At 44.2% G+C, this 22905-nt stretch overlaps 3 protein-coding genes across 4 annotated transcripts; all 3 read right to left on the bottom strand.

Annotated features, from left to right (window-relative positions):
- Nucleotides 1–172: 172 nt before the first annotated feature.
- LOC136432763 (malignant fibrous histiocytoma-amplified sequence 1-like) lies at nt 173–12096 on the bottom strand. Of its 2 annotated transcripts, none has more exons than XM_066424243.1 (12): nt 11352–12096; nt 5240–8706; nt 5000–5107; nt 4734–4830; nt 4468–4545; nt 3881–4023; nt 3282–3513; nt 2800–2991; nt 2168–2357; nt 1639–1736; nt 1116–1187; nt 173–855 (listed from the first exon to the last, which is right to left on the bottom strand). In XM_066424243.1, the coding sequence occupies exons 2-12, from the start codon at nt 8579–8581 to the stop codon at nt 692–694; spliced, it is 4716 nt and encodes a 1571-aa protein (XP_066280340.1). In that variant the 5' UTR covers nt 8582–8706; nt 11352–12096; the 3' UTR covers nt 173–691. The 2 variants fall into 2 exon arrangements, with proteins under 2 accessions (XP_066280340.1, XP_066280341.1); XM_066424244.1 differs by lacking the exon at nt 11352–12096 and adding an exon at nt 9557–9768.
- A 1501-nt stretch (nt 12097–13597) lies between these two features.
- Nucleotides 13598–15050, bottom strand: LOC136432114 (uncharacterized). The gene is made up of 3 exons (XM_066423126.1): nt 14906–15050; nt 14387–14484; nt 13598–14092 (listed from the first exon to the last, which is right to left on the bottom strand). Exons 1-3 carry the CDS (start codon nt 14980–14982, stop codon nt 13938–13940), a joined length of 330 nt encoding a protein of 109 aa, XP_066279223.1. The 5' UTR covers nt 14983–15050; the 3' UTR covers nt 13598–13937.
- A 1259-nt stretch (nt 15051–16309) lies between these two features.
- Nucleotides 16310–21758, bottom strand: LOC136434194 (lipase member H-like). The gene is made up of 7 exons (XM_066426961.1): nt 21337–21758; nt 18749–18996; nt 18432–18536; nt 18066–18201; nt 17382–17558; nt 16629–16782; nt 16310–16409 (listed from the first exon to the last, which is right to left on the bottom strand). Exons 1-7 carry the CDS (start codon nt 21410–21412, stop codon nt 16310–16312), a joined length of 996 nt encoding a protein of 331 aa, XP_066283058.1. The 5' UTR covers nt 21413–21758.
- Between the last annotated feature and the right edge of the window lie 1147 nt (nt 21759–22905).

Raw genomic sequence — 22905 nt, 5'->3', positions numbered from 1 at the left:
ATTATGACAACTATCCAGTGTGGCGGGAAAAACAACTCTTCCTTACAAGCTCAGTGTCTTTAACCATTGAATAAATGTTTTACTGGGTGATTTGTGATTGTACTTGCTGTTAGCCACTATTGGTGTGATAGTCATATTCCCCAAGAAGCAAAGAAAACAAATCAGACATGGCTCATTTCATGTGTAGATTGTATTGAAAATAATCTCAGTGCCTTTTAATCTCTTAACAATCTTACATATAACAATCAACTTCACAAACAGTGAATATCTACAGTAGCAGCTCTGAGCAAACCTGAAAAACCAACATACCATCTTACTGTACACCACTATCTATACACATTTACATCTAGTGTATTGCCATTGGTAGGCAAAGTCATTCGTACATAAATCAGCCTAAAGTAAGTTTGGTAGAACTACTATCTCAACAGACAACTGAAAGACTTTGAACATTGTCATGTTGACCAATACATAACCAAATCATCCTGAGCAGCAATATAGCCCTAGGCCTGCCAAATATGGCTTCTTCACAATAAATCTCTTGAATATACAGTAGACTCTAAAGAACACAAATACTGTCCTCGCCTTATTTCTCCATCAATCTACAGTTCGTGAACATTTATTTCATAACCTACAAAACTCCGTCAGGAATGAAAAAGACTAGTTATTTGCCAGATGACAGGCGGAGGGATATCTAGTGTGACATGTCCATGACGTCAGTAGAGGTTAACGTCTCCCACGATGAGCTAGTCTTGTCGATAGGGGGCAGTCTTCCCAGGGTGATGCTGCCGCCACCCCGTCTCTTTCCCAGGTTGGTTTGGAATGGCATCGCTCTGGCTCCCATGTTGACCTTCTTACCTGAAATAGATTACACAATACATATTGTTAGACAAGGTCATGATGAGAAGATGACTTTAATAAAAAACAAAAACAAATAAAAACCGAAGTTGAAGAACATACCTGCAATGGACTCACAACAAAAGAGAAAGTGGTTAGTCAAGTCCATTTTTCAATCTTCTAATGACTCCACTGTTCCCAATATTTATGTATTCATATATATGTTCAGGGAGCAATGTTAGTCAAGATTATGTTAAAAATGATAATAGAGTTCAACTTACGATTGCCCCATGGCGGCAGTGTTCCATAGTGCCTTCCCCGTGGAGGCAGTCCTCTCACTGGGCGAGCTCGGACTGGGTTATGAGACAATAAAGGATAAGAATTCTTGGAATTCCTTTTTTGATGTAACGTTATCATACATTGGCATTTTTTGTTAATAGTTTACAGCGTAATCTACAGCAAGTAACATCTCCTAGAAAAAGTTGAAACCATTTCTCAAAATAGATCTTCCCTAGGCTGTCTTCTTTTGGATGCAATGTTTCATGTTTCTATAATATGCAGGTGCATTCTGTGTAAATGGAATTTGAAATAGCAGACGATTTTGCTTGAAAAATTAATGTCTATCCCTTGTTTCATTGCAATGCATTATTACCTTGGTTCATTCATGAGCGAAACTTGGCGGTACAAATTTTTAATAATACCATGACAACAAGGAAACGGAACATCTTCCCTCTGCGTTCTTTTGAATAGAGACTTGCGGTAACACGTGTACAACACAGCAGAGTTTGCTATCTTCCTTCTTACCTGATGGCAGATGGGTTGGTCTTGTCAGCTGTCTTGCTAATGCCGGGTATCCGTACTTCTGGAGTGCTTTGCAGAATATCGGGAAGCCATGTTCGGGCCTGTGGGTAATAGAAATAACATTAAACTCAGCTATAAAACAATAAAGAGTTCCCAACCTGTTCAATTGTGAACATTTCAGAAAACGATACCTAAGAACTGACGTCGCGACGTGCGGTAGTTAGAAGCATCGTGGTGTAATTTTGAAGTGGTCATATTTCCGAAGGACCATAACACAAACTTTCCCACCTGCGCAAATCATTTCCTCGTCTGAGGGCAAGAATATTTCGTCAGCAACGCACTGGAAATTTGTCGTTGTCGTCCTTCGTAGATATTCCCTAAACTACTGCCTTGAACTTGATGCTCTATATTGGCCATGATTCAGACCAAATTAATTGTAATTTTCAGAGTCAAAACTGTCAAAGAAGGTTTTCGAAACCAGTGGATTTTTCCACTTGTAAACTAAGACAGAACACCGAGTAAAGATCCGCACCTTTGGCTCAGGATGTCCACCAGTTTGGCTGCTTCGTCCTGTCGAGTGAGCTGAGTCAGGATGGCGGCCATGTCTGCCTCCTTGATGGCGTGGTTCTTCAGCATGTAGTCCCGGATGTCGCGCACGTCCAGGTGACGGATGATAGTCAGGCGGTGACGCTGCAGCGCCAGCTTGTGTTGAGCCTCTATACCTGCAAATACAGGTTGATAAAACATAAAGTAAGTAACGTGTTCTAATGTTTACTATCATTAGCCCCAATCCATATAAAATGCATTGATATATCCACACAGTTTGTTGGAAAACTGGGATAAAACAAGAATTAAAAGAAAAGTATACTCTGCATTTACTAAAGAACAATCATTTGTACATTGAAGTCACTAAATTATAAGGTGGTGATTATGAGCAGAAAAGATGGAAAGATCATTGTATAAACAAAATATGACATGGTACTCGTATTAGAAGAAGGTCCGTGCTGCTTGGCAAGTCGAAATAAGGGATTAAATGGGCCAGTGTCTGGCCTGAGTACAGTAATTAGATAGGGAATTTCTATTTAGCCCAACAGGTCTTTTTGTTCAGTCCCCGTATAAACGTAAAGCACACAAGAGATCACAATAAGTTATATAGACACAAACCTTTGTCGTCGTACGACTTGGCGACGTAGTCGTTAACCATGGGGAGACGACCAATGGTGCTGGGAGCGTAGAGACTGCTGGAAATCCCCGGGGAAATAGTCGACTCGCCCAGAGACAGGTCCTTGACGGAGCTGGACATGGACGCCATGGAAGACTGCTGGTCCTTCAGCCGGACGGATGGTACCTTCAGCTCTACGGGGTGAAAAAAGTCGTGCGTGTTGTTAGGAAAGGTGTTGAATGATATTTCTGGTCACAAATACTGTAGATAGGTACTAGGTCACTATGTACATACTTTTGTGGAACGGAAACTAATAACTAGCTAGTACTTGAGTCCGCAACATACATGCACCATGACGACAAGTCATCGCAATGTAACCCTGATAAACGCTGTGAACGCAACGCGGCTTTCCAATGTTATGAGCTATGAAAATTAGATGGAAGTGTTTACAATGTTCAAATAGATAAGATATAACACAAGATACCTGTCTTGGTGGCGATAGGCCTGAGCAGTTTGGCCGCTAGTCCCGGGTACCCGCACCGTTGTAAGGCGGCACAGAAGACGTTGAAGGCCCGAGGTCCTCTCGCCATGATCATGTGGATGAGTTTAGAGGCCTCGTCCTGATTGGTCAGCTCCGTCAGGATAACCTGGAACTCAGCCGGCTTCAGGACCTTCCTCTGGACCAGGTAGTCTCGTAACGGCCGAACGTTTAGTTCCTGTGGGAGGAAGGTGAGTGTATCAGTCTCAGGCCTATCGTTGTATATGGTTGTGTCCGTTTCAAATGTTGCTGGGTAACGACGTTTGGAGCGGAAACAAGCACTGAACAAGGATGGGTCTCGGGCGAGCGATTTTCATACAGCATACTGACATGTTGTCATACATATTTGAATTTGACATTACGTTGATCACCACAAACTGTTGATCACCAGCGACTTATGCCACCAATTCTACCTTCCTGTTCCTCATAACCTCGCTCTCCAGCCGTTGACACACCTTAGCGATAACTTCAAAAGCCAGTCACTGACCCGTCGCAACACCTGGCGAGCGAGGTTATCCCGGCTCCTTCTCTCTTGCAAGACCCACCTGTATGATGGTAGCCCGATGCTGCATGAGGATCTCTCGGTACCTGTCCTCGCCAACAGCGGCCGTCAGTGGCAGGACAGACGGTAGCGGGTCAGGCTGTAGGACCACCTCCACACCGATGCCCAGGTCCAGCTGGGGGATCACTGTGGATATGACGTAGGCTACGTTACTACTTTTCGCATCGACCCTCCTCTCTCTTATAGTCCGTCGTACTTGAGAAAATTTTAATACATTCCTTGTGATGCGTCTTCAAACGGACTTAAGTCAAGTTGATAGATGCACTATGGTCACCTTGACTCCTGTTGTCATGTTTCATGCTTCCTTATAACATTTTATGACAAAGCTTATGTGGACGGAAGCAATATCCTTTTTATGTAGACGTTCTATAGACTAGAAAATGATGGCTAACATTAGTAACAATGCATCAATTGCTCTTATGATATGGCTGGCTTCCAAAAATATAGGGTTCAAGTATTTCCCCACTCTAACATACTGTAGTACACTATACTACTAGCATATTCATCTCCAATACAGTGTGAAGGTATTGCATCTTCTGAGAAGTCATAGCTATATGCATTATTACACACCTGTGGTCATCTTTGGTTTGATGTCGGCAGCAGGAGTCTTTGGCGTGTTGACCACGTATCTCCGGAGTCCTCCCGTCTCTGACATACATGAATAAGAAAACAAAGTTAGCACAAATCTAAATCACCCGGTTTCGTTAAGCAACATGAATGATATGGCATGAGATTGATATCATATCAGAGGTATAGTATTGGGGTATTTCATTGCTGATGTATGAGGAGTGATCTACCTTTTGAGGTTAGGAGGTACGAGGAAGTGTGCATCTAACCTTCATCCGGTGGGAAGACGAGCTTGGGGTCCACGAAGCCTCCGGCGGCCCTGGGACAGATCACGCGCCTCTTGCCACGAGGCTGGCGGAGAACCTCCTAGATAGAGGAGGAAAAGTAACAGGGTTGATAAAACGCTCATCAAAGGAAGGTTGTCCTAGCCATGTCCACGCAGTAAACCGGTGTGGAAGCTGTTAGGGGCATGGTTAGGGTTAGCGTAACGTGTCAGACACAAACATGAAACAAGAACATGCAGGTCTCTACCCACCTTGTAGAACATGTGCGGCATGTCGATGTTGCGCTTGACGCAGTGGGGGCAGACCAGATAGACATCGTACCTCAGGCCCGGCCAGCTGGCCAGCAGAGCAGCCACTCCCTGGAAAGCAACAAAAATAGTCACGATGTGTACAGCAAATCACTCTTTTAATGCAAAGACGAAAGGTCAGAAACTATCATTGACAAAGTAGGCAACAACAAAACTGTCAAGTATATATAGAGAAAAGGTTACCCGATAGATTCTGAGGATTTCCGTCCACATGGTGTCTATCTCGAAGCTGTCCCCTCGCATGGCCAGCTCCACCACTGCGGAGGTCTCGGCTGCCCTACGGCCCAGGTAGACTCTCATGCGGGAGGGAGTCGTCGCCAGGACCCCGTCCTTCCAGTCTGCACGGGTAGCCACCGGATCGATATACTCCTGCATACAGACACTTGCTGCTTCAAAGAAGCCCGTCGGATACCACTGTCTGAAGCCAAAGATGATGGTGAGTTGTTCGGTGTCTTCCGGGACCCTCGGTGGCCAGAACAGCTCGTAGTGCGTCGCCTTGGCGTCGTCGGAGAAGTACCACGGGACGTGCATGACTCTGTTGTCGGAGCGGCTGGTTGTGACGTACCAAAGGCCGAGATGCTGCAGGGCGGCGATGACGCCAGATAGGATGTCCCCGTACAGATCGCCGAACTGGCTCCACAGGAAGCGGAGGATCGTTTCGTCGAGCATGCCGTGCTTCAGGAATTCCGCCTTGCGGTCTTCGAAGTCGTCTTCACTGATGTTCCGGACGCCAGCTGACCGGAAGCGCGGGTGGTTGAAGTCGAAAAGCTTCTCGATGTCACCTCTGAGCAGGAACAGGAAGATGACCTTGATGACCTTGAAGAACTGTGTAGGATTGGGAAACAGCAGGTCGCTCAGGAGAGGAGACTCCACCTCGGCACCGAACCAGAAGATGTCCCGTCTGTGGTGAAGGAACCTGATCGCGATTTCCAGCTTTGGGCCGCTGAGACCTGTCAGCTCTCGGGCGACGTCTTCCACTTCGTCCCACGTCATGACCTGCCTCCCCTCCCCGTGCCTCCGCAGGACGGTGTACAGCTCTCTCCACGACCACGGCACCGGGAAGGTCTCGCTGTTGGCTGGCTTCTTCTCCTTCATCATGAAGCCGACGATCTCGTTCGCTAAGTCGTCCAGACCCGCGAGCTCCGGCGAGGAACTGACCGCGAACACTTTGCTCGGGAGACTACACCGATTGCGGATGAAATGCTCCAGCTCCTGTCTTCTCTCCAACAGCATCTCCCTGTTCAAGCCGTAGAGTTCATTGGAGGGCTCCAGTCTGCTGTGGCTTTTCATAGCATCGTTGATGTCTTTGACTTTGGTCTGCAGTTCCGAGATGAGGTGCTGCTCTTGCTGCTGGATGCGCGCCATGATTTCCATGTGCTTGGCGGCGAAGTCTTTGGCTGTGCAGAAGTCGCTGTGGGTGCCGACTAGGAGGACGCGGCACTGCGGCACGCGGGCGTTCAGCAGCTCCAGCCAGTTCCCGACGGCCTCTCTGTACTTGGAACTGACGTACTCGTGTGCGTTGAACAGGACCAAATACAAGGCGTTCTTCGGAATGACCAGCCGGTCGGTGAAGTGGTCGAAACCACTGGTGTCCACCAGTTCTACTTCGAACTCGTCAAACGTCCACAGATGACTCTCCGGGACGGTGGGGTTCTCTGGGTAGAAAGGTTCGTCGTCTTCTCCCGTGAGGTGCGACTCACTCTGCAGAAGCGTCCGCACCAAGCTGGACTTCCCTGAGCCGGGTCCCCCGAGCACCACCACCTTGTGATGAGGCATCTGCGCGATCCCCGTTCTCTTCATCTCCGTCACATACTCGTATATCATCGGCAAACCTTCGTTGCAAACGTCTAAGGGAGGCTGGCGGAGGGGGTTGTCTTTGACCGTGAGCACTGCCAGTCCCGCCATTTCCAAGATGGCGTTAGGCAAGGCTTCAATGTTGTTACCGTCCGCGAGAAGAACTCTGAGTTTCGACAGATACTTCATGTCCACAGGAAGCCAATCGATGTCGTTTTCTCCCAGATCAAGTTCCTCAAGCTCATGTAGAAGAGTCAGCTCCTTAGGAAAGGCCTCGAACTGATTGTTACGAAGCAGGACCTTCTTCAGACGTTTTCTTCCCTTGATACCCTTCAGTGTGCTCAAGTTGTTGTTGCTGACATTAAGTTCTTGTATCTCCCCCATGTTGGGTAGCAGGTCAGAGATGGAGCTCAGGAAGTTGTTCTGTAGACACAGGGTCTTCAGCTTCCCCCACTTTGGTGCCTGACCGGTGGGAGTCGTAGTGAACAGCTTATTGTCCGACATGTCCAGTTCTACAAGCCTGCTCCTCTGGAGGAGAAACGCGGGTATAGACGTCAGACAGTTCCGCTCAATGTTCACTTTCTTCAACCTCTTCATCAGGCATTCCTCGTCTGCCACGTCTGCAATATGGTTGTTCGACATGTCCAGTTCCTCCAACGCGACGAGAGCCAACACAACCGCGGGGATTTGCACGAACTTGTTACCGGCCAAGTTGAGTTTCCTGAGACGCTTGATACACTCTAGCTCATATGGCATGTCCTTTATCGCGTTATTTGACGCGTCTAAGATCTCTAATCTTTCCAGCTTCTCTACAATTTCAGGAAGCGTTTCAAACTTGTTGTCTGAGATTTTCAGTCTCTTGATGCTCGTTGCACCATAGACTTTTCCCTCTACGATCCAGTCTGCCATCTGGTTGTTCGAAATATCGATATCTTCGACCCCTTTCAGAAGAGATACGATTTTGGGGACGGACTGGAACTCGTTCTGAGAAAGATTGATTCTTCTTAGTTTTGATAGATGACACGGTCCGTCCGACACCCTCCGAAGTTTGTTGGCCGAAGCATCCATGACTTCGAGACTCTTGAGATCAAGTATGAAACGAGGTAGAAAGGGCAGCTCGTTGTGGCTCACGTCCAGTCGTTTGAGGAACCTCATACGGCACTCCTCGTCGTCCGTCATTTCTCTCATGGTGTTGAACGAGACGTCAAGTTCAATCAGAGCGCGCATGCCCAGTACGGCCTTCGGGAAAGACACGAACCTGTTCCGAGACAAGTTCAACTTCGCCACTCTCTTCAGCCTCGGCTTCTCTGGGAACGTGGTGAGTTGGTTACCGGAAAGATCCAACTCTTCTAGGCTGTTTATGCCAAGAAGGACTTCGGGTACAGCCTTAACTAGACGGTTGTTGGAGAAGTCGGCGCGTCGGAGCTTCACAAGGGAAGCCATCTTTAACGGCAGAGATTTGATGAGGTTTTCCTTCAGCAGTAGAACCTCGAGCGACCTCATGTCCGCTATGTCGGGCGTGATCCTCGCGATCTTGTTGTAACTCAAGTCCAAGGTCACGACGTCCTTGAACTGGTAGACTTGGAGGGGCACGGTGACCAGGTCAGACCGACACAGGTTCATCTCTCTCTTACCGCTGTCGTCAGTGGACACTCTGGACGCGATATCCCCCATAGTCAGGCTCATGGCCGGAGCCATGGGCTGTTGCTGCATGACGTCAAGGGCGGCCATTTTGAAATTACTATAGTGCTGATTACTTAACTTTATAGTTGACTTTTAAGTGTTTTTCAGAGTCATACTTCGTTGTTGCTTGGTCTAAAGAAGCCATGTTTTAATCCTCTTCAAAGGGCACATTTCTGAAAAGGAAGATACAACAGAGTTAAGAATATTGTAAGATTTTCACTGGTCTAATGTTGTCACCGTATTTATATACTTTGTCATGAAAAATATTTTTATGTCACGTCTACACGCATGAGTTACGGTGAGATTGCACCTTCAAAAGTACACGACAGTAGAAAAAAGGCACACACATATACACAAACATGGCGCCGCATTTTTCATCACCAAAATAAGATATGATATCTTCGTTTATCGAGGATCTATACAGGGTGTCCCCGAAACAAGGTATATGAATGGTTGAATGGTTATCATTATGTGGAGCACATCAGTATGGTATTAAAAAACATTTTCCATGAGGAAGATCTTCTTTCCATTGACAACATCCCCCAGTCGTTCTTTTCATGCAGCGATAGGCTAACTCAGACTAGGCTTGTGACTAGACAGTGGGCAAGAAAGAACAGCAAATAGCAAACGTTGAATAATACTAGTATCATCTCTATACATGACAAGCGCATTACTCAAACATGATCGATGCTCGTAGACTGCTCAATAAGAAGAAAATACCACAGAAAATATACACAGGCTTACTATTTTACCGTGAGTGATGAAAACGAACGACAACCTTAGTGCTATAGAAGGTAAGCACCCGGCCTGAAGCCCTTATGTCGACCAAGTAACATCAAGTTACCAACGCGAAGCGACATCACTGTTATAAGGTGTGGAAAATTGCGGACAAGAAAACCGCTGCTGAAGTTTCCTTAGATTAGTGGTGACCCATAATGTCAATCGCGCCCCCGTCAATTGTACGCTTGTGAAAGGACCGGTTTCATATACACCAGCACGAGAAAACTCCAAGCATTGGTTTACCTGTTGCCTAGCGGTGGCCACTGCCAAACAAGAGATCACTGTACCAACAACACTCATTGAATCAGCGGTCTCACCCGGGAAATAATTAAACACTGCACGAAAACGCCACCACACACGGACAAATTTCCATTCTTGCTAGCCAAAATGGAGAGACGTGAAACGCTCATAGTACGTGGCGTTCGCTGGCAACTTTTTTGCGTTGACGTACACAAACACACGTCTGTGACAGGTTACCAAACCTCTTGTCAGAAAAAGTAATATCGCGTTACAATGGGAGGCATTCAGGAGAACAAAACTCAACCCGCGGAATGTGTCAACAAAACCATGGACACCTTTACAACCCACGTAAACCTTAAGTTCGGAGTGTAAGAAAATCTGCCCTTTTTTACGGAACCGTGGCGTTTTTGGTGTCACAAATGTGACATGTATACACAATAATCCTTCCCTTCCACTCCTCACTACGACAAGCATCAAAACACTAAAATGCCGCACGGACAAAAGATTCTGGGTTTAACCATAAACAACGTTTTGCTTATCTCTATACAACCTATAAAAGACCATTAAAGCTAACTAGATCTTCTGACGTACCCCACAAATTAGCGCACAGTCCGTGTGAATGGTACAGCAGGGTCAAAATGCGCCCTCCCTGTCCACATAGTAACGCTTTCAAAGGTGTAGACTTCGAGTAAATAGTAGACCCCTCGCTACAAAAGGCGCTGCGAGCGAACGTGGTTTCTGTATATGATTTCATCACAATTATTTTACCATTAGGAAAAAAGCGCCTCCGGTTGAAACATAAACACAGCTGTGGAAAGACTGTGCACAAGACTTAGTGTAGGGTAACGTCAAGTTTGCTATGCCGTTTCTATAGTTTTTCGTTCCACGCGCTAACGTTGTTATACTAAAAGGAAAATATACGAGCTTCACCTAAAAACGTCGGCACTGATACATTATGTTTGCTTGCTGTTCCTGGGACACTGTTGAGGCCGGCACAACAAACTCGCTTTGTTTCGTTAAACTTACTGCTACTTTACTACCAAGGGACGCTTCAAGATTTAAGCCGTAATTCTGTATTTCGGCGTGACAGAGGTCAGAATAGTCGGCCCCACCAAGCTCTTACAACACGTTCTAGCAACACGATGCATGAACAAACATAGTAACAAACTACAATGAAAGTACACAGGTATATCACTTTCCAACAGAAACAAATTTGCTGCACTGCGGATTTTCTTGTCAACCTGTTGTTGAAGTGTAATTATAACTACATACAGGGAAGATTACGGACAATTGCACCGAGCCTGTGGTAGAAAGATGAACTGCTACAGTTTCCGAAGCTTCGCCCACGTACTGGAGACGTACACATCAAACAAGAGACGTGACGAACTTATAGAACGTCACTTATCCCAACGGGTACCGTTCAGTTGACATACAACTGCAACAGTTAAAAAAGTACACAACCACACGGTATGTGACATTACAAGTCGTCGGTCGAGACGGGGCTTTACGAGTGACCTAAAACTGAGAGGCAAGCAAAACCAACTTACAGATATTCTGGAAACGCAGAGCGACCTGCGTCGTCCTTAGATATATATAGATGCAAATCTGCTACTATTTTAAGGCCACGGACGCTCCTGTCGCTGTAGCTTAATCTAAAATGACACCCACGAATCCCAAAGATTTGTGACGACTCAACGTACCTAGGCTCTGAAACTGGTTGTCAAGCTCACACACTCTTTGTAAGGCATGTCATTCGCAAGGTACGCAATCTATTGAAGTAAACACAGAATACACATACCTTCTTAATCTCCCTTTCTTGTGTCCATTACGCCTCCATAAGGGTTGCTTGCATTTCTTAATCCAAAAACTCACGAACTTTGGAAAGGGAGACTGGGATTTAGCGGGGCAACCGCGCTCCGGGGTCTTCTTCGCCAAGGAAACGCCGCGAGTGGCTGGCGGTGTCAGGTGAATGAGGGTCAAGCGGGCGGCTTTTGAGTCCCGGTATTGGCGGGGAGGATGAACTGATCAGCGGCGATTCACAGGCATGGCGTGACGGAGACTGTATGAGGGGAACAGTGACTTGAGTACACAGGCTGCCAAAGTACCCGACAGTCCGTCACTCAGGGTTGTTACATCGCTACGAGTAATTATACGTCCTATTTGCTGAAGGTAAATGTTGCCGGCGACTTTTTTCGAACGCTAGTACTGCGGAAGCCAAATACTAATGTTACGATGAAGTGTAAGAAACGTTCAGTGTAGAAGGAAAAACGTCTTCACGTTGTTGACAGGGGGAGGGAAGAGTTCTGTAGGCCCCTGGTGGTCTTTTCTCCTCGAGGTTGCTCGCGTGAAAGGACTGAATAGTTTGGGGGAACACAACGCGCGGCGGAGAACAAAGACGTTAAATTTGATACAAACAAATAAACAACGGGACCAGCGAGACAGGTGCGTCGGCTGTGCATATAGGTGGGCCTGACTGGGCGCCCTAGAAACGTACCGTACAACAGTTGATCAACAAAATATATATCCAGCAAGGTTTTGGATATGAAAGGGACACCACGGCATCGTAGAAATCTAAGGCAGCTTTTCCGATATCGCTACAGAATATGTTATAGTCAAACATTACAGGAAGTGGTAACAAGCTAGTACTGCGCAAATAGAGGTATCGCGGTATGTGTTGTTGATATGATTGTAATATCTATCACACTTAACAAGCAGTTTCAATTGGCTATGCTGACAGGGGCATATATTAATGTAAGATTTAGAGCACGTATTCCTATTGTGCTAGGAGCTAAATCTATTATAGGTTTCATCGTGCTGTTGATAATCATATTACAGTAATTACATTACTGACTTAGTCAAACGGGAACTCATTTGGCATTCTGAATTGTGATTCATGTTGTGTATTATGTGTCTGAAGTATAAAGCATTTACATATGCAAAGTCGCGGGAAAAATCAGAATGAACCAGATTGCAGTTTGCAAAGTACAGAGAATAGAATAAAGGTTAACTCGTGAACTTTCTCTGAGATATACCGTCTTGAGTATCTCTAAGTTGGTTCCTTTCAGTGTAGTCAAAATACCTTCCAGCTAATATGAAGTCAAATTCGTACGTATACTACGTACTCGACAACCATTTATTACTTGCAGCCCCGCAATGCTTGGAGTTATCAAAATGACGATTGCTGTTTAAATATTCTGCCAATATTTACTCAATGTTAATATGTTTAAAGTTTGGAATTGTTTGGAAGATATCTGTGTTTACTCACTTATGTCAACATGCATTAGTGTGATTCCGACACTCTAAATTCCTCAGCAGTGAACATCGCTGTTGACTTTACAAAGAACCCACTGATTCAGGGGGTAAAGGACTTGCATCTGTCCCCTCCTTTGCTTAGAAAAATAAGCGTTTTCTTCGCACTTATAAAGCTGTACAAATAGGAGCGCTTGACTCGCCATCCCCGTAATGACACACCGACATTGCTCCTGACAACAGCGCCACCTATCGTTGCACTACCGTTTCGCTCTGGTAGTCATGGTGACGTTGCTATAGTAACCGGTATGTCGGGCCCGCGGGATTGACTGAACCAAAGATACGGCACAAAGGAAATGTTGTTTTTAAGAAAGCTGCTAGGGATCCCTTCTTGACGAGCCCGAGAGCTATCTACTTTTGAAATATGAAGACCATAGCATACTAGTAGTACTGGTACTAGTAGTAGCATGTCCAAAACACGAGATATCAAAAGCGGAAGTACTGCTGCAGTATGACGAGTAACCGCCAGGGGCCCATAATTTAATCATTTCTTCATTTTGTCAATGCCTATAAACTTACCAAATATCACAACGATCCATCAACAACTTCTCGAGTTAAACGTGCTTACACACACACACACACACACACACACACACACACACACACACACGCACACGCACACGCACACGCACGCACACGCGCACGCACACAAACACACACACACACACATTTAAAAAAGGTTATGAAGCATAGCCACGCATGCCACGTAAGTTGATGAGATTTAGTTAGCTGGCGTCAGAGTAAATAGAGTATTTTATTCAGTAAAGCATCAGACTGGATTGTGACAAAATGCTGATGTTCTGTTCCCGTTTCACGTCTATATCTGTTCGCTCAAATGTCAGTTTATTTCACAATTTCACCATCAACATAACTATGCTCTTTCTTTATCTTTTTACTTTTCATCTTGGTTTTCAGTGTACGTGTACTGCTATGGTCGATGAATATCGTTGGTACATTTCCCCAATGGGATCTATATGTAAGCTGCAGTTTTAAAGCAACCTCTAGAGGGTGTCAAAAAATAGTCTAAAGCATTGCCCCTACACTACTGTCACTAGTCTTCATGGGAATGTTTTGGCTACGGGAGCTCTATACGCCACCGCCCCACAGCGACAGCCGCCATGAGCTGGAGGGCGATGACCAGGGTTGCCGACGGGAGAGTGGAGCCGCCATCACTGGTGCTCACTGGGCACTTGTCTTCCGCCCAGGCTACCACAGTGTCGTACTTGCCGTCTGAGATAGGAAGAAAGATCTGGATGTTACGGACTGACACACAGTGACATTCATTTCTACAATGTCAAAATCAACATAGCTTAGTCAGTTTGAAGATAGTATTGAATTTATATAACGTTACACCTTAAGATATATGGCTACCTATGAAATTTTCGATCCACCTATCTACCGATTAGTCCTAATTAGTTCTTGTCCCAGTCTTCCCGATCCACTACAGTACCGTGGCTTTCGCCGACAGTTGTATTTGTGGGCCACCCGGTACCCTGAACTGCAGGAACGATTTACATAACGTACCTGCTATGTACTCCAGGATAACAGGGATATCGTCGGGTCCACAGTTGGGATTCGATGCTGTGATGTTGGCCACATCAGTCTCCAAATTAGACTTCATACTGTAGATATGTATATATGTAATATCAATAACGAACATGAAAAATTCTCAACTTCGTGAGAGCATTAGCATGAGGCCATTGATGCACTTTTTCAACGTTTTCCTTCCTGAAAATGAAACATTCATGACTGGGTTTCACATTACATGTGATTAATATTGGCGACTTAACAATATAAAGGACAATATAGATATTCCTACATGACAGCATCATTTCCACGCTACCCAACTTGGGCCTAGAAGAAAACTACAACTCCCCGCAACGCCAGACGGTACAATCGGAAGGAAAAAGTAAAAGTAAGTAAGAGAAAGTTCGTTTCATAGGTCGTTTATATGCGAAATATTTTACGGAGGGCCTCACTGTAACAGAAACACTGAGTTTGGCAACCCTGGGTAAAAGTGACAAAAATAGATACAGGACCTGCCTGCAGAAATCTTCCTCCATCCCCATCTGCTGTAGGTCCGTGATGGAGTCCACTAAGTCCAGTATCTCCTCCCGCATGTCTGTACCCAGGGACTGCACACACTGTTCACTCTCACCGCTCTCAGTGTCACGTCTTCCACGGGTCCCTGATATCATGATACACGTTTGATATAGCGTATGTCAATTTCATATGTGCGATTAGATGGGTTTCCTAGAAATGCACAATGAATGAAGACCTTTATTGCACATTTCTGCCACACTTGGCTAAGTACAGGTCACAACAAAACAAAATACAAGTACAGTTAACGGATATAAAAGAATATGACTATCATTAGATAAATTCTACTTCTCGCTTTTCGGTTATAGTAGATATAAAAGAACAGACGTGTTTTTCAATGGGAGGTTTGTCTAGTCGCATTAGGAATTTGAATTTTTGTACAGTACTTAAATGTGTGAAGTAGGGAAATAGGTTTTCTACAAGCTTATACAGTTCATTTCTTTCTTTGGTATATAATCCACATTCTACCACAAAATGACATTCGTCTTCTATTCTATGCAAAGTACAATGTTTACATAATCGTTGTTCTAGAGGAGTGCGGGTATGTCTTCCCGTTTCAATATGTAGTTTGTGGCAGCTGATTCTTAGTCTTGTGACTGCATTCCTGTCCCTCATATTTGAATTACTTAGATATTTTTCTTCATTATAAGGAGTTTTAAATAATCTATATGATCTTAACTTATTTCTAGCAGCCCCACCTTTGTTGTCGTTATGTATTTCTTTTAAAAACGTTTGGAAGTAAATGTCTATGTGCATGCCAGTGTAAAACGTGTCCGACACACCAGTACTCTAAATGACTGATCTTGAAGAATGCAGTATCATGAATCCATTTGTCAGAATACGTCCTGTTGCGAAACATATGAAAACAGGTACCATTTAGTGTGCTCCATAAGAGATATAGTGAAGAGAGTAACTTGGACTTTTGAAAGTTCTCTTCCATCGGCCACAACAACTCTTCGGTGTCTGTCTTCACTCAGTATCTACGTGGCCGTCTCTTCGTCAATTATACACACGTCAGTTTAAATGAGCATATATGTTTGTGTGTGCCTTGTGATATGCAATATGTTTTTCTGTTTAAACTCGGGAATCCTAGCCTTATACTTTAGGCTAGATGATATCAAAATGAAGGAAGTATAGGAAATACCGGTCTTGTGAAGTTGTTCATAGGAGTTTCGACAAATGTTTCATTCTGTGAATCGAGAGGAAACCTAGAACTAGTCTTTTCTCTGTCGATACTTTATCTCTTGTAACATTACACTTACAATAAAAATTATTTGTTTCCGTCCCTAACCTACAGGATAAACATTTGAAATGAAATAAAAATACTAGTAATTCCTTACTACAGTGCTAGTGGGGTGTAAGGTCCGTACTTGTCACCAAGTACATGCTGCCTTGTGAGTCTGAGTCACGATAGTTGATGGAAGGATACCCCATCACGGAGCATGCGCTGTGAAAGAAAACATTACTATCAAACAGCCATGTTGTAAGAGCCATGTTGTAAGAGCAAGATGTCTAATCCTAAACAAAACTGCATACCAAATTCCATAACAATTAATCCACGAAGTTACGTCAGAAGTTCTTGAGCTATGTTATCAAACAACAAATCAATTGACTCACACAGACGCTACCAAAAACGTAAACCTTTTTAGCGAAGGTGACGCCCTACCCATTTATTAGACCGTCATGGTTGCATTGGGCACATTGTCCCCGATTTCTGTTGAAAGTCTCCCAGTCCGGACAGCGGTAGGCCGGGAACTGGCACTCCGAGCTGATAGACTCGATGTAGAACTCGGGAGCCCGACCATGGCTGCAGCTGAAGCCTACAAAAACATCAGAAATGGGGAGAGATACCGAGAAACTGTCGTGAATCGTTTCATCCGTTTCAACCTTCTGTACACAGGAGACATTCAACTGCCAACGTTTGGTAATGCACCCTTCCCACTGCAGCGACACCTAGCTGCAGTGGGAAGTAGAACAAGTCCCAGTATTGCCATGAGGAATGAAGCAAAGGAACAACCGTGATGTTGACAGGTGAATTTCTCTTGGGAGAAATAAAAAGTGAGTAAAAGCGCATGACCGAGACTGTGACCGAGTCTAAAAAGAATTATACCAGGGACATACGAAGTTGCTAACTTAAAGTACATGTGTCACCAATGACACTGAAATACAGCAGTTCCTAATTACAGGCAACCACTGCAGCATAATCATTATTCAATGAACATAGAGGTCTGTACAAAATGTACACCCTTCTGATGTTACCGAACACAGAATCTTCAAATCATACTCCCAGTTCTTGATTCCTGGTGCCAGGTATTCAAGTTAATTTCCGCTCGTGACGTCATAGTAAACGCGGCAGCCAGTTCAGAACCTGGCACTGCGACTTGCGAAAAACGTTGTTTTTAGAATCACGTTCACTCACGTTCACACCCGGGTTGGAGCCATCCTTCGTTAGGGTAGAAGTCCACGTGTCCGACTGGCTTTCGTTTCCCCAACACGAGAATATCGGTGTGGATGACGTCAACAAACATGGCGTCACCTCTGTCCAACCTGTCCCTGGCACGAGCGCGTCTGAACCCCGGGCCTGCTGGGTCTAAGCCTACAGGCGGATATAATAGCGTCAGAAAAAGAATGGTCACAGACTAAGCTTTAAGTAGCCAATCAACATTGCCATCGTTCGGACTTAGATCTGTGAAAAAATGATGTAACCCATAGCAGGCTTCAGCTGGACGACAGTCGGAAAACAAATTCATGATAAGAAAACCGAAAACAAAACCTTCTTAGCGGAAGGTAACAAACATAACACAACACATAATAATTAAAAAAAGCCAAGTGATAAGTCCTGCTATGGATGTTATGAAAAATGCATATTCGTCTTAAATTATTTCTATGATGATCAAAGAAATATCAAGAAACTAACAGAACTTCTTCTAACAACCTATGCACAAAGCGACATGTGACAGTAAACCATCAAAATAACTTTCGCTACCAGTTTTTTAGGGATAGAGGGAAAGACATTCTCTTCAGATAGAAGATATTTCCGATGATACGTAACGTCGATATCCACAAGGTGCAATGTACAAATACACAACGACATGGAATATACCGGAGATTCGTGCGACCGTGAGTCCAGGCTGTGTAGCCTTCCCAGCGAACCCCGCGGCATGAGCTCCCAGGCTATGGCCGATGATGTGGGTCATGTCCTGGGGTTGTCGCAGACGGCGCACAAACTCTGCAATAGTCTTTAGAATTTAGGAAAAAACATCTGATTGATGAGGTATGTACCATACTGCCTTCTCGTTAACTCTGTAAATGACTGCTATTCTCAATCATTCAAAAGTCAGCTGTGTTATTAGGTCTCAAATCCCCGGCCACTACTACCCCCCGACCAAAACCTCTGCTTGGAGAATGTCAAATGCTGCATTGAAGCTGTCACGTACACACTTTTTGAAAAACATGCATATGTGCTCACCTGCCCAACCCTTCGGCAGTTCCTCCTCGCCTGGAGATAATTCTTTCCGGTGAGCCCTGGGCTGGCGCCTTCCCGCCAGTCCACAGCAAACACGTTCAGATCCTCCTGTTAACAGGGCAACGTCGAAAAAGACTATTTTTAATCTTGTTAAGTTTTTTTGGTCACATTCTACACAAGCATAGAAATTCCAAAGTGAAAACGTTAAGCTTCTTCCATTGCTAATTGTATCAAATTCAATGAAATGAAAACATTGGCATCACTACATGCAGGTTAACCATTGATTTATCGATTGATCGATTGATGTATTGCTGAATCACCTCTTCCAGCAGTGCATTGGCCATGTCCAGAATCCACTGATCATCACCCCGACTACGGAACCCGTGAATGATGAACTTGGTTGGGCGGTCACTGCGGTAGGTGGTGCCGCTCACGTCGGGGTTGTTGTCCTCCAGAACTGTTGGAGTTCCTCTGCTTTGACGTGTGTGGAGGAAATACTTGACGTCGACAGGCCTGTTGAAAACGAACCGCCTCGTCCGCATTTGACCTTCGGACAATGACGTCTCGCCTGGAAATATGTACATTGTAATGTAAAATTGTTTATCAGGTTGCAATTGTTGCTCTGTGTAAATCTGTATCGTGATCACAGAAAAATAAGCAAGTCATCGTTTGATATAGTTTTAAATGTAAAGCTAGGCATGTCTTTTGGGCTTTTTGTGGCCCTTTCTGCGTTTCCACGTGTCTCCAGTGATGCACTGTTCTTTTTTTTGGCGAAGCATCAGAAACGAGCTTCATATTGTAGTATACGTCCGATTGCCATGAATTCCACAGGAACGTGTCCGCGCAGACTCTGCGGACACCATAACTCGAGGAGCTGGCATTCCAGCTATGTCACCAGCGGACCATTCAGGGCGCACCCGGAAGGTTCCTCAGGCAATGTGTCCCGTGGATTCATGAGTCATAATTCATAATTCATATCTTGGATTTCGAGAAGTGCGTAACAGTACAGAAAGAGCATCGAACTGCAGACGCCTTACTGGTTTTAAAGTGCTTTGAACAAATATTATGTCAGAATTGAGAGTGCTACGTTGGTACTTTCGTTACATGAAATAAGATCAACCCAGACACCTTCGCCATGGCAGTAATTTTTCATTGCCACACTTGTTTCAGTTCCGGATCCAACTCTCCCTGATCAAAACAGAAGACGTGTATCACCAGTGACAGATGCACAAAGCAGGAAAAGCTACAAAATGCCACCATGCGAATTAGTTTCTGAATTGCATAATTAGCATATAATTATGTCAATCATTTCTGAAATTTACTACGGTCCGTCAGCCCCTTCTTGAATTATCCTCCTTCAAATTGTCGAGCAAAGTCAGCCCCTGCAGGGACCTCAAAAGCCCAAGAGACATCAACATTTGACAAATCATGACCAAAGCATGTCCAGAACACTTGATATCAAAACCGGTAGACCTTCCGCAGTACCATGCGAAAACCGCCAGGGAGCCCACAATAAAATACTTTCTTTATTTTGCCAATACCTATCAACAAATTCCATGTATCACAAAAGTTCATCCACAACCTCTCGAGTTATTCTGTTCACAAATGCAGACGCACACTTGACCCGGAAGCATAACCTTCCATAGCTTCGTGAAGGGGCAAAATGAGTTTACCTGCGACTTGCGTATTGCATCATATTTTTGTGTTGGTTCCACCCATTTGAAACACACACACACACACACGTGCGCGCGCACATTAATGATTTTTAAAACAAGCTTAGATCCAACAAAAAAGCATTTGAGGAAGGCATACGAGACGTACAAGAACTTATGGAATGAGGAAATGATAGTACAATTTAACTTCCGCTTTTATTGAAATAAACTACGTGATGTATCTATAGATGAAGAGTTTCCTGTATGTCAGTGGTACGCAGCCACTTGCATACATTTGTTTGTAAGGCTTCGTTATTACCTTCGCCAAGAACATTACGTTTTGTAGCGTTCGTATGTTTGTGCCCGTCTGCGTCTGTCCACCCGTCAACACGATATAATACTTGTGTGGGGTGTCCTGATATTTGGTATGTTGCCTTGTTGGTAGGTCTTGATGGGACCTTGAAATCAATACATTCAATACATACGTTCCTTTTTTTATCTATCGATCATACTTTGTCCAATTTCTGTTATCTGGGTGGAGAGGAAGACCGCATAAAACAGGCCCCGGTATGCTAGTAATTCCTGACAAGCACTTTAATTCCGGAAATCCTTAATCATTTGAAAATATATGAACCAAATGAATATCTATAAGTATGATATATTGAAGGGTAAGGAACATGTAGGTTGCAATAATATGTCTCCTGGAACAAAGCAAATTCTGGCGAATTCAGGAATTCTGCCAGGGCCAGAATTCTGGGAACCTTAGCCAGAATTTTGAAGAATCCTGGGAACCTGACCCTGAATTCTGAAGAGTTCTGGGGAATTGACTTTGTTCCTGGGGCCATCTAATGGTAACTTACATATTCATTACCTTAGAGTATATCATATTTACAAATATCAATTCATTTGGATAGTCTATTTTCAAATGATTAAGTTTTTCCGTACTTAAATATATTATTGGAGCCTGTTATAATCAATCATTACATTCATGATACGTCGGTCGTACAGGTTAACATCATTTGACGAAGGTAGGAGATCGTGTAACTACATATTTATCAAAAACTCCTAATTGAAGTTTTGAGTACATTGCTGTTGATTAACGTTACATTTCAACGTCAGGCTAGGGAAAAGGGATAGCAAATATGCTGTCTTTATGCTACTCCCGGAAAGGAGAGTCCACGTTTTTACCTTAGATTCCTCATACGACGAATCTAGCAACAACAACAAAATTACACGAATCACATTATCAATTTTACCTGTCTGCTGGATTCCGTGAGCTTCCCGCCGCACTGCAGTCAGCAGAACCAACAAGATGCCGAACCGTACGGCCATAGTGTGCTTGTGTTTAGCAGCTCAGCTCTGGCTAGCAAACTTGTTCAGTACTCAAAACTCGGGTGAACACTCAGGGCTCCACCTCGGACTGACTGACACGACCTCTTCACAGATTTGAGGATCTTAAGTTCCTTCTTTGAGGGGGAAGAAGCTACAGGAAGTGAAAGCGGGACTGATATACAGTTCAGTGGAGATAAATAATAGCATGACGGCTGAGTGGGCGACTTGTTCCCCAATGACAAGTTCTGTCATGTATGAGTTTGGAGCTTGTACAATTCATGAGGATGTTTGTACATTAACCTGTGTACCATCATCCGTAATACACTCTGGCTCAAATTAGTTAGCAAGCTACTTTTTTGAGCCAGCGGTTACGAAATACGTTAATATACGGTGCGATGTAAAGCACATGCACTTCATGTTCAGTTATAGCCTCCATAGCAGGCTCTGAACCGGCCTTAATGGGGGCTAAATAATACACCTTTTGCAGCCAGCCCGTAACCATCAGCCACCCCCGTAACCATTTTGCCGGTCGGCTGATAGTTACAGGGTTGGCTGATAGTTACGGGTTGGCTACAAAAAGTGTATTATTTAGCCCCCCCCCCCCCCCCCAAAAAAAGCCGGTTCAGAGCCAGGCTGCAACGGAGGCTAGTTCAGTTACTTGATATAATCGAGGAAACTTCCTTGATATCATAATGCACACTGCAAAAGTCATGTCACGAACGTTATTTTTCCATTTTTCAAGGTCACTGTGGAGTTTTTTTTCCAACTTCAAACTTCAGTCCAAAATGTATGGAAGTGGTAATTATTCATAAAGTTGTTCATGCAATCCTTTCCATTCCTCTGATTACAAAAGTTCATATTGGAATTGAACTTGTTGAGCCGTCATTTCAACAGTACCACTAAAACTATGTTACAACAAATGGCTAACCTCCTCGGTTAGAATTAAAAAAGTGTTCAGGAGCCTCTTCTCGAAGCTGTTGTCGAATTTGCTAATTAATTATGCAAATGATGTCCAAATTTAACAAATGTATGTCTGATGATATTCACCTTTGTCAAACCTTTATGTGTCGCTAGTTTGGATATCCCGCCATTTACCAGTAGGGTATGCAACTTTCTCATTCGTTATGCAAATTAGGTCATGAATCGAATCATGCATATCACTTAATGATATCAATCAATGTTCCTCTCGAACCAAATTACTTTACTGTAAATCATGATTTTTAACAGGGATTTTATTATAGCGGCTTTAGCGGCTGCTGTTCAGCCGCTATATTTTCATCACGTTATATTTTGATCACTCTTCTGCCCCCCTCCCTCTTGCCCCGACACTGTACAGTAACTACGTAGTACACAATCACGCTCCATTCATTCGCCACGATATGCAGTATCTAGTATGTAACGAGTATGTAATGAGTATGGATTTATATTTCAATTATGCCAAATGACAGGAACTTCATAAAACTTTAATATTTGCAATATGTGCAATTTGGAAA

Source organism: Branchiostoma lanceolatum, chromosome 4 (assembly GCF_035083965.1).
Source record: "Branchiostoma lanceolatum isolate klBraLanc5 chromosome 4, klBraLanc5.hap2, whole genome shotgun sequence".
In the NCBI taxonomy this organism is placed as follows: domain Eukaryota; kingdom Metazoa; phylum Chordata; class Leptocardii; order Amphioxiformes; family Branchiostomatidae; genus Branchiostoma; species Branchiostoma lanceolatum.
The sequence above is the reverse complement of the archived record's forward strand: the minus strand, read 5'-3'. Positions and strand labels throughout refer to the sequence as shown.

Bases quoted from the DNA above. Each gene is read 5' to 3' on its own strand.
- LOC136432763 (XM_066424243.1), bottom strand. From the start codon at position 8,581: ATGGCCGCCCTTGACGTCATGCAGCAACAGCCCATGGCTCCGGCCATG. The intron at 4,024-4,467 runs GTGTGTAATAAT...TCATATCCACAG, and splicing joins CAAACCAAAGATGACCACAG to TGATCCCCCAGCTGGACCTG. The intron at 2,358-2,799 runs GTTTGTGTCTAT...CTGTATTTGCAG, and splicing joins CAAGTCGTACGACGACAAAG to GTATAGAGGCTCAACACAAG.
- LOC136432114 (XM_066423126.1), bottom strand. From the start codon at position 14,982: ATGCGGGAGGAGATACTGGACTTAGTGGACTCCATCACGGACCTACAG. The intron at 14,485-14,905 runs GCAGGTCCTGTA...ACATATCTACAG, and splicing joins ATGGAGGAAGATTTCTGCAG to TATGAAGTCTAATTTGGAGA. The intron at 14,093-14,386 runs GTACGTTATGTA...TTCCTATCTCAG, and splicing joins TATCCTGGAGTACATAGCAG to ACGGCAAGTACGACACTGTG.
- LOC136434194 (XM_066426961.1), bottom strand. From the start codon at position 21,412: ATGGCCGTACGGTTCGGCATCTTGTTGGTTCTGCTGACTGCAGTGCGG. The intron at 18,997-21,336 runs GTAAAATTGATA...ACATATTTCCAG, and splicing joins TCACGGAATCCAGCAGACAG to GCGAGACGTCATTGTCCGAA. The intron at 18,202-18,431 runs GTGAGCACATAT...TAAATTCTAAAG, and splicing joins ACTGCCGAAGGGTTGGGCAG to ACTATTGCAGAGTTTGTGCG.